The sequence below is a fragment of the Sceloporus occidentalis genome, unplaced genomic scaffold (genome assembly GCF_023333645.1).
Source record: "Sceloporus occidentalis isolate IW3139 unplaced genomic scaffold, rSceOcc1.0.p SCAF_2, whole genome shotgun sequence".
Classification (NCBI taxonomy): domain Eukaryota; kingdom Metazoa; phylum Chordata; class Lepidosauria; order Squamata; family Phrynosomatidae; genus Sceloporus; species Sceloporus occidentalis.
The window spans coordinates 161,696,712-161,714,389 of NW_028316982.1; the positions used below are offsets into that span (position 1 = coordinate 161,696,712).

The 17,678-nt window shown below is 41.8% G+C and overlaps 1 protein-coding gene across 3 annotated transcripts; it reads right to left on the reverse strand.

Moving 5' to 3' along the window:
- Positions 1–7,411: 7,411 nt before the first annotated feature.
- Positions 7,412–16,647, reverse strand: LOC149319201 (arginine and glutamate-rich protein 1-like). Of its 3 annotated transcripts, XR_016280159.1 has the most exons (5): positions 16,116–16,639; positions 12,460–12,685; positions 10,600–10,657; positions 10,086–10,169; positions 8,112–8,203 (listed from the first exon to the last, which is right to left on the reverse strand). XR_016280159.1 is itself a non-coding variant. In XM_089511254.1 (4 exons), exons 1-4 carry the CDS (start codon positions 16,493–16,495, stop codon positions 8,039–8,041), a joined length of 855 nt encoding a protein of 284 aa, XP_089367380.1. In that variant the 5' UTR covers positions 16,496–16,587; the 3' UTR covers positions 7,412–8,038. The 3 variants fall into 3 exon arrangements, 2 of the variants coding, with proteins under 2 accessions (XP_089367380.1, XP_089367381.1); XM_089511254.1 differs by lacking the exon at positions 10,600–10,657 and having other exon boundaries at positions 7,412–8,203; positions 16,116–16,587; XM_089511255.1 differs by lacking the exon at positions 8,112–8,203 and having other exon boundaries at positions 10,085–10,169; positions 10,546–10,657; positions 16,116–16,647.
- Positions 16,648–17,678: the final 1,031 nt, after the last annotated feature.

The following is a 17,678-nucleotide window of genomic DNA, read 5'->3' on the forward strand; positions in this document are numbered from 1 at the left end:
AAATGTAGGACATGACCAAAAGCAAAGTTGGAGACACTCTCTGGAACCTATGCATGACCTCTTCAAGAAAAACGGGGGACATGAGCAAGGAAGAGCTGGAAACACCCTCCTCAGACATGTAGATATTTATAGGCTGGAATAAAATGTAGGACATGGCCAAAGCAAAGCTAGAGCCACTCTCAGGTCTAGACTGCCTCTTCCAGCCAAAGGGAGGAGGGAGGGAGGGGGCCCTGAGCCAAGGGAAGCCTGGGGCCTGGCCTGCCTTTGCCGCCTTTGCAGCCATTCCGTGGACCCACAGCGCCCACTAGCGCCCGCTCCGGGAAGCGCAGCCGCTTGGCAAACTCTTGCTCCTCTTTGCAACTTTTCTTTCCCTCTGGATCCCTTTTTCCTTCTTCGATCTTGAATGAATGGCCTCGGGAGGAGGATGAGGAGCCTTCGATCTCCTCTAACCGAATGGTCCGCCAGCCAAAATGAAGGCGAAAGGAAGCCTAGAAACTATCATGCGCATCTGCTGCGAATTACAACCCGTTTTAATTGAAGGGGGGTCGAGCAACTGAGGAGTAGAGGGACTCGGGGTTATCGTTAAAAAGATTATATTGCCAAATACATACATATACATACACATATACATATATATGATAGATAGATAGATAGATAGATAGATAGATAGATAGATAGATATGATTGATGATAGATAAATGGATGGATGGATGGATGGATGGATGGATATGTAGAGCGCGGTGCAAATCTACAGCGCTATATAAATAAAGCATAATAATAATAATAATAATAATAATAATAATAATAATAAATAGCTATTGCTTTGATATCCGAAAGGGATGCCTTCTCTAAAAGGGACCTGACCAGAGACGGGGCTGTAACTCTGGGGGGCATTTCTTTTTTGAATCCAGATGCTTCAAAGAGGGGCCTCTTTCCAAAGGGCAGCGCTTTCTGCGGAGCTGCTGCGCTCGTCGGGAAGCCGAGGCCGCTTCTCTGGGCTCCTTTGCTGGAGGAAAGAACCGCAGCCTGGCCTTGCTACCTGCTTGGATGAAGCTCCTCCAAACAGATGGCTACTCCAAGGAGGAGGAAGGAAGATTTCCTCGCCGGTGAGATACTACATGAGTAAATCAGAGATCGAGAGAGAGAGAGAGAGGGGGGGGGGACTTCATTTCCCGGCAAAATAAAACGTGAAATTTGCATGATAGTTTTGTAGGGATTTTTATTTGTTGCTTCTGCAAAGACAAAAGAGGGGAGTTCCTTTCGGAAGCCAGAAAGTCGGTGCCAATATATATATATATATATATGTTCAGAAAGAAAAGAGTTCGGATGGGGCAAAGCGTCTGAACAAAGCGAAAGGTGTGAGAAGGGACCTGGGAAGGAGACTGCCAAGACTTTGTTTACAAATATGCATTTTTTAAAAGTATTTTCTAGAGACTCTTGGCCAGGGTTTTTTAAAGGATCTAAAGGATTTTGGGGGTGGGGGGTGGGGGGTGGGAAGGGCCCGATTCTGGACCTCCTCTCCGGTGGATCAAGCCTTGCTTTGCTGCGCAAAAAACAGGCAGAAACTTTCCAGGTGAAGCTTTTCCCTGTCTTTTTTCGGGGGATGACTTTGCTCCCGGTGGAGGCTTGGTGGTGGTGGTTGTTGTTGTTGTTGTTGTGTGCCTTCAAGTTGTTTCTTCCGACTGATGGCTGCTGTCAGGAGAAGGCTTCATGGGATAGACTCCTTGGGAAGGACCCAGCAAAACCCAACAAAACCTCCGTCTTTTTCAAGCCCAAACTGTGTTCTGGAAAACCCTCATTTTGCTCAGAAGCGATACATTTGGAAGCCGCCTTGGGAAAGGAAAAAGGCGGCTTATAATAGAAAGGAAACCGACCCATCAAATCCATCATCCCTGGGGCAATTTTTGCCCCTTCTTCTTGCCTCCCTCTTTTCTCACCTTGGGAAAAGTGGGAGATGGGAAAGTTTCCAAAGAACTGGTTGGAGAAAAGAGAGATCTGGTGGAGGAGGCTATTCGTGGCTTCATCGAACTGTTTCTCTTCTCAGATACTGCTCTTGGCATCACTTTCCCTCTAAAATGGTTGGTCTGAGCTCGTCTTCTGTTTGACTTCCCTAAATTATATCGCTTTGGGGTTGTTGGTGTTAAAATATTATTGTTATTGTTGCTGTTGCTATTATTATTATTATTATTATTATTAGAAATCCTAGCGCCCCCTGTGGACACATTAACTTGGAATTTAGGTTGCATCCACACTGAGGAAATAATCTATCTTGACACCACTTGAATTGCCTTGGTTCAATGCTATGGAATTCTGGGAGTTGTAGTTTAATTTGGGCCAACAGCAGAGCCATGGGTGGCCCTTGGGGGTCTCTTCCAACTCTAGGACTCCTGTATGCGCCCAAACTCAAGAGGCTGATGTGTGCCTTCATGTCAATGTATGGCGAACCCATGCATGTCACAGAGTTTCCTGAGGCAAGGAATACTCAAGAGGGTGGTTGTGCCACTTCTTGGGCAAGTTGAGCTCTCTCAGCCTCAGACAGTGATAATAGTGATAATAATAATAATAATAATAATAATAATAATAATAATAATACTTGAATGCTTTTTGAAAGATAGCCTACAGTTCCTGGTATTCTTTGGTCTCCCTTCCAAGTACTAACCAGAGATGTCCCTGGTTAGCTTCCACTATCAGATAGGATCTGGTGCCTTTAGGGTATCTAGGCTTCTGGGTTTTTTTAAATGGGGCTTGTTTATATCAATTGTATATCCCACTAAATCTATTTCAACAGACTCCCAGCTTAAGTGTGTATCCTAGTTCTACAGCCCCTAATTGTTTTTTCACTTACATTTCAAGATCAAATAAAGCAGATGTGTAACCTTTTACCTTTTTTAAATAAAAAAGGTGTTGCAGTTGTGGTTTGAACACAACCCCTGGGATTAACTCCATGCTCTTTTTTGATCGTGTCAGTGGAAATAGGATTGGGCCCAATGAACACCACACCTAACGCATGCCATTTCCTTTCCAGAACTACTTCTGTTCTGCTTTGGGAAACTGACAAGCTTCTCATTTGTTCTGGATTCCCAGGAGAAAGGATGGGTCCTACATAGATCCTATTGAGGAGAACAAACCTTTCGCTTTCAGTGTCTCTCCTTTTAACATCAACCTGCAACCCACCTTCAGCAAGTTTCCCCTGTGAAAATAAGATGACATGCAAATACTGTGCATCATTGTTGCTGTTTACTCATGAACCATTCTGTGTTCAGTGAAACTTTTGCTCCCAAGTAGTGTGAATAGCACTTCAGCCTGAAATGACAACCTGCTTTTTCCCAAGCCTGCTTTAAGAACTGGGCTTGGCATTAGGCATTGGCAAGGGGACACCCAGAGAGCCAGGAGCCTTTGCCAGGCCCCAGAGGGAGCAACCCGACCCTAATGGAGAAAAATGCACCAACTCATCCGTTGTTGTCGGGATCAGTGCTGCCTGAGCTGAAGCAGAATGATCCTTTAGCGGCAGAACCAAGCAAGGAATGGATTTCAGCTTAAAAAACAAAACACACACATAAGAGAGAGAGAGAAAATGGGTTAAAGCCTCTGCACAGGCCTAGGAAAGATCCATAGTCTTTGGGAGGAGCGTTGAAGGAAGGCAGCTGCTGCTGAGAAGGCCCATAAGGAAACGTAGGAAACAGATGTGGTCAGCAGCTAAAAAGTCAAAATATAAATAAAAATATGCTCCTTTCTCATTCAACCTTTTCTCCCATCAACTTTTAGTCACTGCTTTCTTCCTCATTCACCCTCTTCCGTCTGTAGTCAGTAGAACCAGAGGAGCAAGCAGACTAACATTAACTCTGCCTTACTGTTCAGGGGCAACTGTTTCCTTGTCTGGGAAGGACTGCAGCAATCTTAAGGCACCAGGGCACAGGTCCATATTATTTTGATACATTTCTAGGAAAACCAGGCAATGCTATTAGCACAGCTACTCGCTCTTCCATATCAGCCTAACCACAAGGATACAACAGGAAAAGAAGCAGCAGGCAATTTAGGAGCAATTCTTCCTCGGCATTTTAAAATACAATGGAAGGATGGATCACTTGTCAAAAATGCTCTTCTCAAACTACAGCAGAGTACCGGAAAACCAAAGAGGAATTATCATGCCATCCGTTTCCAAACTGTTATTGTTATGCATGTTCATGTCAGTTCTAATATATGGTGACCCTTTCAGTTTTCTTGGCAAGGATGCTTTCTTGGGGGTAAAGTCTACCCCTGGAAGGTACACATATTAATGTACTTCACAACAGCCTCAAACATTTTCCAAAGTGTCTCTCCTTGTAGCAAGAAAAGCCATTTGATGAGGAAAATCCACATATCCTTGTCTCAAGAAAGCACATCAGAGACTGGATCACTTTGCTGTCCTGTGTGTGTGAAAGCTGTTTCCCTTATCCAGAATGACAAAACCCAAAACTTTTTTAGCCATGTACCAGCCAAGCATTCCACTTTGATTTCCTCCATTTCACAGACCCTGTCTCTCCAGGTTCACTATATAAATACAAGCATTTCAAAAATCCAAGAAAATCTGAAATACGGTACACTTCTGGTCCCAAGCATTTCGGATAAAGGATACTCAACATATATTTCATTGTGTAAGTGCATGCACACCCCTTCAAGTCACCTGTCAACTTTTGATCACCCGATGAATTTTGCTAGTTAAGAGGTGGTCTTGCTAATCCTTTCCTCTGAAATATAGCCTAAAGCACCTAATATTCATTGGTGATCTCTCATGCAAGTACTAACCAGGGCTGACCCTGCTTAGCCTTCAAGATCAGAAGATCTTCATTGGACTAGGTAAAAGACCTTTTCTGTCGTAATGTTAGGAGTCCTCCCAGTGCTACAGGCCAAGACAATTAGGTCCATTTATCTAATTGCTGGTGTTCTTATTTCCGACTTATGGCAACGATTACAGGATTTTCTTGGCAAGATTTGTTCAGAGGAGGTTTAGCACTGCCTTCCTCTGTGGTTCAGAGGGTGTGACTTCACCATAGTCACCCAGTTGGTTTTTGGAGCAGAGCAGAGCTTTGAACTCTGATGTACCAGAGTTGTTTGTACTTCAGTACTCAAACCACTATACTATGCTGGCTCCAAGACCATATTCTCCCTATATCTTCATATACTTGGGGATCTGAAGGTATTTTGACATACTGTCCTAAGAAACTGTAACAACTGACACACAGAGTACAAAGCACTGCATACTTTTCTTTCTTGAACAGGCAGTTGAATTTGTGTTCAAAGTATTTTCATTCATGGGGAACCATAAAAGCACTGTAGGCTCTTGTCTGTGTTTTTGTATTGTTTCAAGCTCAAAGAAGCACTATGCAATAAATAAATAAAGAATGAAATAAATAACAAAGGCTTGCTTCTCTTAGTAGCAGAAGCTGCCAGTGAGACTTGCCTTCCAGTGTGGCACCACTTCCTAGAACAGTCACAATCTTTGTGTACTAGCTGCTGTTGTGGAAGTTTCACTGTTAGAGGTTTTTGATATGTTGACACCTTCTGTTTAATCAGAAACCCATTATAATAGTGTTTATCCTTGGGTATTCTAGAAAGAAAAACGTAGTGTTTTTCCTTTTGATATTCTAGGAAGAAAAAATGTATTTTATTGGATCCATGCCATACCTTCCTGTGAACAGAAAGACTGCTCACTGGGTTTCTGATCCAGTGGAAATTTCTCCTTATGGAATGGAGGTGATTTTTGCAGATTATTCCCTTGCCTTGCAACAATCCCTTATACTCCCTGAAAATCTGGGAAATGGTGGAGGAGGGAAGAGGGATTCTGCAAAAATTACTCTTCTCCAGACCATCTAGGCAGTAGATAGAACTCAGGGAATACTTCCACTGGTACAAACAAATTCCAGATCTAAGCCATCAAATAATAATAATAATTAATAATAATAATTAATTATTATTAATTAAGCCATCAAATGCACTGAAGATGTTAATGAGTCTATATAACTTTTAAACAAATCACTATCCCTTCCCAATAATTCAACCATATTTTTCATTTAATCCATATCAGTATAATTAAAGCAAACTACTGAGACTTGAAATAGCTTGATATTTCCTGGAATGTATGGCTAGAATTTAAATAAATGCAGGTGGAAGTAAGAACAGCACAATGCTTACAGCAGTATTAATTTATTACAAACATTCTCAAAGATACTGACTGTTCAATGGTGTATTTCATCATTATCTTTTCATCCTGTATTCTGGGCAAGCAAAACAGGAAGCTGCCAGCTGATCTGAGCCACATACTGGAAACCTGACACAACATATATTACATATTTGCAAAACCAGAAGGGTACCATCATTATCTGAACCATTTTGCTTCAAATACTGAAATAAGACATTAAAAATAAACTATGAATGCTGCAGATCTAGCAGAAAAAGTACATGACAGCCGAGCAAAACTCCATACAAACAATTGTGTTAGATGGGTTAACTGTTAAACTGGATTGGCAAACCAAGCATGATCCAAAAGGTCTATGTCTGAAACTACTAGCATGTAACACTTATTTTCAGTGTAACCTTCATTTGTGTTCACCATTACAGTATTGCCCAAAACTGCTCTCATTACAAAATTATTGTAAAGACTGAACTGTAAGACTTGTCATGCCAATATGCAAAAGGATCTTGTAGCACCTTTGGGACTAACTAAAAGTCTGAAAAGTCTATGAAAGCTCATGCTGCAAGTGTCTTTCTTTCAGTTAATTTTAAAGGTGCTACAAGTTCCCTTTGCATACTGATTTTCCAGACTAAAACAGCTATGTCTTTGAATTCTTGTCATGCCAAGAAGAAGAAGTAAGTGCTTCAAATAGCATATTTCAATTGTACTGGTCTAATACGACATACAGTGACTACGGCAGAGAGGATTTTCAGGATCACAGAGTAATTATCTATGGGTTTCTGAGGGGGAGGGAAAGAAAAAAAGGTGAAGAGTGAAGAACTATGAAATTAAAAACTCAAGGGAATTTAGAGTTGTTCTCAAAGTAGAGAATGCCAGAAAACTGCTTTTAAAATTAAGGGCAGTCCCAAGTCACAGGCATAACATGAGTCACCAATACGTCTGGGCAAACCTGAAACTAATTCTTTAGTTCCCAACCAAAAAATAAGCAAAATAGAAAAACAAAACAAAACAAAAGACTGGAGATGAAATAAAGGCTCCATCAACTTGAAACCATCACTGAGCCAACAACAGCCACTTAGCCACACAACTGTAAGAGCTGCAAATGTTTGTGACAGCCTGGCATTCAAAGTATGAAAATAATACTGGTGACCTTCATACAAGTATGCGTTCAAATGGTAGAAAATAAGTTTCTGTTCATAACATAAACATACATGCACTAAAAAAAATTACTTAAACATATGAATTTAAGACTTCACTTTATTCGGCAAATTGATTTATTTACACAATTGGGAATGCTGGTTGAGTTTTATCAGTGGAATAAAAACAATTCTAGCAGAGACAATACTGAACTCCCTTTACACATCTTCAGAAACACTGACCAACTTTTTCCTTACCTGTATCAGGAACATCAAGCACAATAGTGGGATAGTATCATTAGACACCGATATAACAAACCACTGAAGATCCAGTACACTGTGGGAATTTACCAAAACTTTTGCCAAAATTTTAAAAATTCAGCAAAACCAGCATTAATAGTTAACATCAGAGTATAACTCTGAAATCAGAGGGTCAGTAAAAACCTTATCAGACCATACATAATTTATAAAGTGACCTGATCTACATCAAGCCACTTTATCAGAAAACCAAAACAGATGAGAATAGATTATTTAGGAAGTCAATGATCTGATAAGGATTTAACTCAACTGAAGTTAAAATAAGAGATGCAGAGCACAGCCCCTATTAGAACAAGCTAACTTTTCAGATGTCCAAAAAGAAAGAAAATCACAAAAGAAAATAAAAAACACTTCAACATGAAGCTACTATACAGAGTTTGTTTCATTTTCCATGAGAGTTCAGAGGTGAAATTTAATCCTGACTCTTTAATGAGAATGATAGTTTGGGCCTAGATTTTCCCTTGCCTAGGATCATTTTTTGCTCTTCCTTTTGCTGACGTTGTCTTTCTTGTTCTAGTTTCATCCTTTCCTCATGAATTTTTCTTTGCTCTTCAACAATTTTCAATTGTTCTTCAGCCTATAATATGAAAGTAGTAGAATTTAGATAATGCATTTCCATACAACACCACATATATTTCGTTGTTCCAATATCAATACTCAATGATACGATATTGTAATACATATTTGTTAAGAAATCCATATGATACATCACTAAATTATTTATCAGTAGCTAAAAAAAGTATGGATGAGATTATTTTTATAACTGGAGATTAAATCCATGCTATGAAATCCTAAAACCCAAAGCTCAAGACTAAACCATTCAATCTCTTGTTGAGCTACTATGCTGTCACAGTTGCCATTCTGGATGGAAGTGATTTTGCACACTTTCCAATTTTGTTCTAAGGAAACAAATAAGTAAGTTTCAAGTTCTTCCCATTACAAATCCAAGGCATTAGTTGTTCTAAAAAGCTAATGTTCATAGCAATAGAATACACATGACAAAATCAGCAAAGTGACTGAGAAGTTAATTAAGCAGTGTCTTCCCACAGAAATTATACAGAGAATCAGTATTTACTAGAATCTGAAATACAAATAGCTAAGATCTTAGAAACTAGTTCAATATTGAACAAGACCTAATCAGGGGTTCCCAACCTAGGGTCCCTGCACACACAAGGGGTGTGAGATGGAATTTCAGGGGGGTGCAGCAAAGAGTGGTTTATGTTTGTGAGTGAGGAGTCACAAGCCACTGCTCAGCCAGTACAGTTTGAAATGTGGCAGAAGGTAACTGTATTTCACATGTAGTAGTCTCGTTGTTTATTTAACCATAGTTTACATTTTCTTCTGAATAAATCAAAATCTAATCACTCAGTTTAGATTGGCATTTTGGGCACTGAGTTAAAAGCTTATTTTTTTAAGATCAATATGTTCACCCACAGTATTGTAGAAGGTTCAATTTGTGTTTTAAAAAATAGAAATCAGACTCTTCATCTTCAAATGTGATATTAGTTTTGTACGTGGAACAGAAGTGCTGCTTGATCTGTTCCACTGCCCATACAAAGCTACTGTGGCCACTTATGACCTCCACCCCAACAACCCACAAATTCAGGATAGTAAGATACTCTTAAATATGTTGGTTACAATTGGCTAAAGAATGCTCAGCACCATGACAGGTTGTATCCTGTAATTTTTTCACCAAGTAAATACTGTATATACTCATGTATAAGTCTGGAAATTTTAGTCAAAAACACTGACCCCCCCCCCAAAAAAAAACCCCTAGATCAACATATCCATGGGTCAGTTTAAATACTGTGGGCCCTTGGTGTCTGCTAAGGTATGATTCTAGGATCCCCTGTGGATATTAAAATCCATGGATGCTCAAGTCCTATTATATACAATGAAGTAATAAAATGGTGTCCCTTGCAGAAAATGAAAAATCAAGGGTTACTTTTTGAAATTCACATTTTCTTGAGAATTTTCAAGCCATGGGTGGTTGAATCCATGGATATGGAGGGCTGACTGTACTGTACTTTAACATATATCTTTAGGGTAGGTATAAACAGATACCTGCTGGAATTTTCTAAGTTCTTTGGCATCGTTTCCTTTTGCTTTGTCCTTTACATCCTTTTGTTACATGCCTCTAGTTTTACCCTTGACTTATCCACAGGTGCTATCAAAATCCTTAATTTTGACCACAAAACCTGCCCTCAACATATAAATGAGTAGTCAACACATAGTCAACACACATATATGGTATTTTTGTTGCTGCTGTATGCCTTCAAGTTGTTTCCAAATTATGGTGACCCTATCATGGGGTTTTCTAGGGCAAAGTGTGTGACTCACCCAAGGTCACCCGGTGGGTTTCCATGGCAAAGTGAAGAACTATACCCTGATTTCCAAAGACACATTCCAACACTTAAACTGCTACACCACGCTGGATCTCAAATATTTCTTCTACTTACCAATTTAGCTTGTGCTTCTGCAATTTTTCGATTATTCTCTTCTAGGATTCGTTCTAGCTCCTCACGCTTTGCACGCTCTTCCTCCTAAAGGGGAGGACAGGGTAAGATGTTAGAAAAGTAAAATACTTACTCACCCATCTGCACTAGTCTTCCTAGGAATTCCTTCTGTGAACTGACTTAAAGGGGCAGCTTTATAGCCACCATCTTTGTCTTTCAAACAGCAAACTGTGCAGCCACTAAAATTGGTCTCTAGCTCTAAATTTAAATCATCCCTCCCAGTCCAAACAGCAACCAACTAAACCCTCCCTAATCAGAGACTCCTAGCCAGTTATTATTATTATTTTAATATCACACAAATCAACAAGGACAACTACAAAAACTGGATAGTATTTACCAAATTAAAAGAGTAATATATAAAATATAAATAAAGTGAATAGTTTGTCTCACCAATCAAGTATACCTACGTATTCTTTACCTATACTCCTTTAATCAGCATTAAAAGTTGAATATTTACTGTCTTGTCCAGTGTCCTGCAGAGTGTGCTCCTCGGCTGCCATACGCGCCAGCTTCCTCTTTAAAATGATTTGTACTGTTAGCTTGGCAATGCCTGCATCAGCAGCTCAACCATTTATAAAGAAACAACATACAAGGAAGGCTGAGCTGAGGAATGCAGATGTTTACGGTAAGAAGGAACAAAAATATGCAAAACATTCCTAAGCAAACAATTAATAAGAAAAAAATACATTTACTGTTAGCAAAAAGTACAAATGGTAATCCATATTCCGTGGAACTATGGCCTTCCTTCGTGGGCAAATGGACTGAACACCCTATAGCGTGACAAGCTTAAAGACAGTATCAAACTGTCTTTCTATTATTTAAACTGGAATTCAGGAGTCCAGGGAAAATCTAATATAGAAATAGAATCTGAAACTGAGTTTCCTTTATAAGTTTAAGGAAATGTTGTTATGCAAACCATAAGCAAAATGATTCAAGAGTAATTTCAGTAACCATGATGAATACTCAAATTATTATTTGGAGATTGTTATAATTAGCCAGAGGTTTGCACAAAAATATAGTTTAATAGGAACAACATGTGTAGGAAATACTTCTTGCTATGTCTAGTCACCAGCTATAGGTTGGCACCCTTCACTCCAGGAATTCAGGATTATGCTGTGTAGTAAAAGTCCTAAGGAAATAATTCACTATGATGTTTACCAGCTGCTGTTTTATTATGAATTCTATAGGAAGGGTGAGGGGAGATTAGGCCATCATTTCAGCCAAAATCCAATGCACTAAGATTTTTTTTTTTAAAAAAAGAATTATCATCTTCAATAATTGAGTAGTTGTTTAAGCCAAATTATTTTAATTTGCCAAAAATTAATCTGATGTTTTTACAGCACATGCAATTACTTTTTATTTTAAGCATGCTGTATCATAACAAAAATTCTGAAGGGGAAAATGATCTTACTGAAGCTTCTCTCCGATTAATCAACTAAACCGACTCGGTCAGATCCCCAAAAAAAGGAGTGGGTTGTCGGAATAGTCTAACGGCTATTTTCTTTAAATTTAAAAGGAGTGCAACTTCAGAATTTTAAGATCCTGGAGTGATTAGTGCTGGCAAGCATTAAAACCTCCAGTAGCAAGTTACTGTCTCACAGAAAGACATTTTCAGCGTCTGCTCCAGCTGCTGACAGAAGAAGTCACATGTTTAGCTCAACTTCAGACAAGGACAACCTGCTCTTTTATAACTCTCTAGTCTAGAGAAAAAGAAGGAGTTGTTAGTAGTCACTGAAAAAAAAATGGATCTCATGAATCTGGCATAAGCCTTTTGTGAAGAAAGTGAACAGGATCAGAGTCCCAGAATTAGTCCACTATGTTTTCAGCAAGAATGCATGATTGCCTTAAAGGGAGAACAACAAAATCTGTTTCTTTTTTAAAAGTTACTACAACTTAGTGCTGGACCCTGCTTTTAATTTCTCCCCCTGACTGAAGGCATAAAGCCTCTTACAGTCTAGGTAAAACAAAACAAATGAAGGATACATAGTCACAAATTGTTTAACCCATTCCCCCAGTAAGAAAGGACTGTGGATATATCCTGCAGCCATGGCAAAAGTTTCAAACAGTTCTCAAATATGTAAGTCAGTTCCATTAAAATTCAAGTATCCTTGTACAGGTTTTAGAAGAGTAACTGTTTTAGGTATCAGTGAGTTCCTCTGAATAGGTTAGAAATTAAGTTTCGCAGCAATGCAAGTTTATACAAGAAAGGAATTAGATTTGCTGTATTCCATCTCCTTCTGAACGCAACAGGAGGCACAACCCAACACTGAAAGTTTTGCCATGGACTGTTTCTACTTTCCAAACGACCGAGCGTTACCTCTCTGGCCTTTTGTGCTGCTAGTTCAGCTTGGCGCTGTCGCTCGAGTTCTTCGAGCAACTGTTTTTCCATGATGCGCTTAGCCTCCTCCACCCTGCGGAGAACTTCCCGCTCAATCTCATCTTTCCGTTTCTCCAGTTCTTCTTCCACTCGCTTTGCTACAAGCTCCTCCACTCTTCTGGCTGTCTCTTCTTCAATAAGCTTCTCTTCTATTTCTTGCTGTCGGCTGAAAACACAGAAATACTAGGTCACTGATTTTGGTCTCTTCAAACAAGTAAATGAAAAATGTCTTAATTACATTTATACATCAACATGTGAATATGCCTGTCTATATAGGTTATGTAGAGCAGAAATAATTTTATATTTGATGTCAATTGTTGGTGCCTTCAGCTGCATGAATCTTTAAGGGAGCAAATTCCCCCCAAAAATGTTATTAATACAAAATGCTATGAAAACATAAAGTTCTGTTTCTGCATAACATACAATCTAACCTCATGAATGTTTTACCGTGCCTTCATTACCTTATAGAATAAAGATTATTAATGAATTTCATTAAAATTAATTAGATGTATTTGAATTACAATATTGAACCCTCTCAAACTGTAGGTTCTAACAGTTTTACAGCAATTCAACAGAGAGCTAATTTCAAGCAATTGTAAAAGCACAAACCTTTCATTAAGGTCAATGCATAAGAAAGCCTACGCAAGTGGATAAAAATACAGATTTGCTGAAAAAGCTTCTGGCTACAATGGATTAAACAGCAGCAGCACAAAAAGTACATCACAAGCCAGAGGCACAATGTTTGCCTATTTGAACAGTGTAATGTAATTTGCATGCCATTTCTCTGATTCTAGCATATGTTCAGCTACCATAAGATGGATATTTCAAACTGGTATGATGGAGCAGGAATTCGGAACATTTACCTTAATCTAGTGTAGATCCTAATCTAGAAAAACGTTTGTTAATTACTTGTCCAAATCTTATCAAGTAACAGCTTCATCATATTTTTATCCTCTTTCCATGAAACCATGAGGGCCAGAAACACTAGGCACCATTCCAAAGTTTCGCACTTAGCTCCTATGGATTTTATTGGAAGAGAAGCATAAGCCTAAATCCTGTCTATTAAAATTAATAGTTAAATGTGATGAACTTCTGCTGGATATTGTGCCAAATTCAAATTTAGTGTTAGAATTTGAAGAGAACACCTCATATAGGAGCCCCACAGGAGTTTCTCACACTATCAGCAGAGTCTCTCATCACTAATTTAAAGTGCACATGGAGCATTTGGAAAATGTACAGTGCGGTGCAAAGATTCTTCCTGCCATCACATGCACTGCAATGCTTATGACCTATTCTGGCATCTCCTGTGCAGACTAGGATCACTATTGGAGCGCTGTCTACCTTATGAGAACTGAGCATTTCAAACTTGTTCAGTATGTTTCCTACATTATGTGAATTTACAGAACTACACCAAGCACAGGACTTTGCATTTCTGGCCTTTAGGTTATAGTGAGCTATTCCCAATATAGCCTTCCAATACTTGTAGCAGAACTTAAAAAGTTGTGAAAATGAGTTTTTTTTGTGGGTTTTTCGGGCTATGTGGCCACGTTCTAGAAGAGTTTCTTCCTGACGTTTCGTCAGCATCTGCGGCTGGCATCTTCAGAGAATGTGAAAATGACATAGGCAAATACATTTCAATGGTTAGAAATTCAAGTATAAAGACAAGAAGGATCACCACATGTTTAAAGATGCATGGTGCCCACTTTGGTTCATAGTAATCCTTAAAGCTTTCAGGAAAATTAAACCTTTTTTAAAAAAAAATGACATGACAGAGGCTGGACATGGGAACTCTTCTAGTCCAATACTGAAGTGTATTGCTCTTCAAGTGCTATGCATAATCTCTATCACTAGCTACAACTCTTCTCAATATCAAGAGTAGGGTTTGATTCTCCACTTGGCATGGAAACCCACTGGGTTGCTTTGGGGAAATCGCTCCTCCTTAGGAGTCGCCATAGGAAATGACTTGGGAGGCACACAACAATAAAGCAACAGACAAACCCAATCAACTGCAAATTCCACATTTCAGTGTGAGTCATAGATGAAATGTTATACTTCTCATTAAAATTAGATACCCAGTGACCTTTCAGTGTAAGCATATTAAGCAGCACAGAATGCACACTTATTTTCCAGACTAACATGGCTGTGTCTCTGAGTGCCTTGTCACGCCAAGAAGAAGTAAGTGCTTCAAGTAGCATATGTAGCAGTGGTTTGACGATTGTTCTAGGACTCTGGAGACCAGGTTCCAAATCCTGGCTTGTTTATGTAAGGCCATTCAGCATGTCGCACTCTCTCAGCCTCAGACGATGGCACTGACAAGCCCCCTTTCAAGAAAACCCCATGGTAGGGTTGCTGCAAGTTGGTAGCGACTTGAAGGCACACAACCACCACAGCAACAAATTTCACACAGGGTGACTATGGCAGAGGAGATTTTGAATTCTACCAGCAAGGAACCAGAAAGAAGAAGATGAGAATGAGTCCTAAGAATGGGGAAAACTGGACTTGACGCTCTTGGCAAAAGCAGCATCCCAATCAGCTCTGGTTTCCAAAGCATACGTGAGGCCTGCACTTGACTTCTACCAGCAGAGGAGGCTGGGTGGAGCCCCACCAAAAGGGGGCTGGCCTCCCATGAGGTTAAGGCAGGGTGACCAAAGGGCCTGACTGCAAAGGAGGACAAGGCACTGCGAAAAATGTAGGACATTCAAGGAAAATAGAGCACTGCAAAATAAAGGCTAAAAGCACTCGCGTAAACGGAAATTTGTTTCATATGGTTAATTTTCAACTCTATTGTAAATTCTGCATTACTTCTTGAAGGTGCTGCTACCCAACAGGCTTCTTCCTCCTGCTCCAACTGGAGGGCCTGGACAGGAAGTTGAAATGTAGGACAGGCTCTGGAAAAAGAGGCCTGGGTCTGGTGACCCTGGGCCAAGATGGCTGCAGGAGGTGGGCACATTTGGGAGGGCCAACCAGATGCAGGACATGTGTGACACTGGAGCCCTGCCAGCAAACGCAGGAACCTTCCCATCCCCAGTGCCACCTCTCCCCAAAAAGTCTCTTTGCCAAGGATCGCTCCAAGCAAAGCATCCCTGCTCCCCATCCCTCCTCCTGGCTCCTCCAGAGGTCCTCCTTTTCTAGGACCTGTCCTCCATCCCAGCCTTCTGAGCAGGAGGAATTAAAAAATGTCCTCCATTTGGTGCATGCCTACGACACTTGCGTTTATGTTTACATATTTTTTAGCTTTCACTGTGTAACGCCTTCCATCTTGGCCTGGATGCCCAACGTTTGGCAGCGCCTTGTCTTCGGTGTCCAGAAGCCCTCCTTTTCTAGGACCTGTCCTCCATTTCAACCAGATATCCAGGAGGAATTTCAAAATGTCCTCCAATTTGGAGCCTGAATAAGCAGCACGAATTGGAGTGGCTCTTCCTTTCAGGAAGGCTTTGATTGGGTCTCGCCCTCCGTTTTGCGCTGAGAGCCTATTCCCCTGCTCTCCCTGTAGTCACACTCTCTCAGCCTCCCTCGCTGTCCCCTCCTGAACCCCTTCGGAGAGAGAGAGAGAGAGGGAGGGAGAGGCCTCCTCCAAGCCCCGCCCCGCCTCTCACATTTTCCTCTGCCGCTCGAACTCGGCCTTCTTCTCCTCCTCCTCGCGCTTCTGCTTCTCGTCCAGGCTGCTGCGCTTGCTGACGGTGCGGCCGAAGATGTCGATGCGGTCGGGCGGGGAGGAGGCGCGCTCCCGCTCCCTCTCGCGCTCCCTCTCGCGCTCCCTCTCGCGCTCCCGGCGGGAGGACGGGGCGGTGTTGGAGCGCGACCGCGAGCGGGACTCCCTCCGCCGGCTCCGCTTGCTCTCCCGCGACTTGGAGCGCTTCCTGGCCCGCTCTTTCTCCCGCGAGCGGGACCGGGAGCGGCTCCGGTTCTTCTTGTTGTGCTTGGAGCCCTTCACCCGCTTGGAGTGCGACGAGCTCCGCGACCGGGAGCGGCCCATCGCCTCAGCGCGGCTCCCGCATCCGCGCAACCAACGGCAAGGCCTCACGCGCAAGATGGCGGACGGACTGCCCCCGAACCACAATGCACCGCGCAACGGCGCCCACAATGCACCGCGCGGCGGACGTTGGAGGAAAAGGGAAGCGCCGCAGTCCCACTCCGGGAGCGCCCGAAGACGTTCTAGCGGCCCTTTCCGGAAACACCCGAGGTGGGGGGGAATGAAAAGGGGGCGTGGCGACGTCCCGAGCGGCTTCGTGGCAACCGAGGCGTCTACGGAAATGCACGAAGCGCCGCAGTGCACGCCGAGAGCGTCCGAAGACGTTCTAGCGGCACTTTCCGGAAACACTCGAATGAAAAAATAAAAAGGGGCGTGGCGACGTCCCTTAGCGGCCAACGGCCGAGCGGCTTCGTGGCAACCGAGGTGTCTACGGAAATAGCCGAAGGCAGCATTAGGAAACGAGTAGTAAAATAGAGCATAGGAGAAGGCCAGAGAAGGGAGCCCCGGCGGCGCAGTGCTTAAATGCCTGCACTGCAGCTACTCTCTCGCGAACCATAAGGTTGCGAGTTCAATCACAGCAGAAGGGCTCAAGCTTGACTCAGGCTTGCATCCTCCCGCTTTGTTTCCCGCTGAGGGAGTGCTTAAGTGCACTGATAAGCGGCATAGAAATGTGCTTACTATAAAGTGAGAGGCAGCCCTGATAGTTTCGTTATGTTCGGAAGCATCATGTTGGCCCACACACATGAAATACTACCTCAGCCAAAGAGAAGTCCCACATAACGGACATCCGCACTGCAGAGTTAACCCAGTTTGACGCCACCTTAACTGCCACGGCTGAGTGAAGGTGTACCAAAAAGGCGCATTCGCAATGGAAACCTAGGAGTCTATTATGGCTGCGTTTGCGCTGAAGAAATAATGCCGTTTGACGCCCCTTCAACAGCCATGGGTCAGAGCTATGGAATCCTGGGATTTGTAGTTTGTTGTGGCAGCAGAGCTCTCTGTCTGACAGAGATGGCGAAATGCCTCACCAAACTACAGTACCCAGAATTCCCTAGCAATGAGCCATGGCAGTTAAAGCGGTCTCAAACTGGATTATTTATGCAGTACAGGTACTATCTTACTAGAATGGTATAAAGTAGATTTGACGGAGTACAATATCCAATATCCCAATTATTCCCTCCCTTCC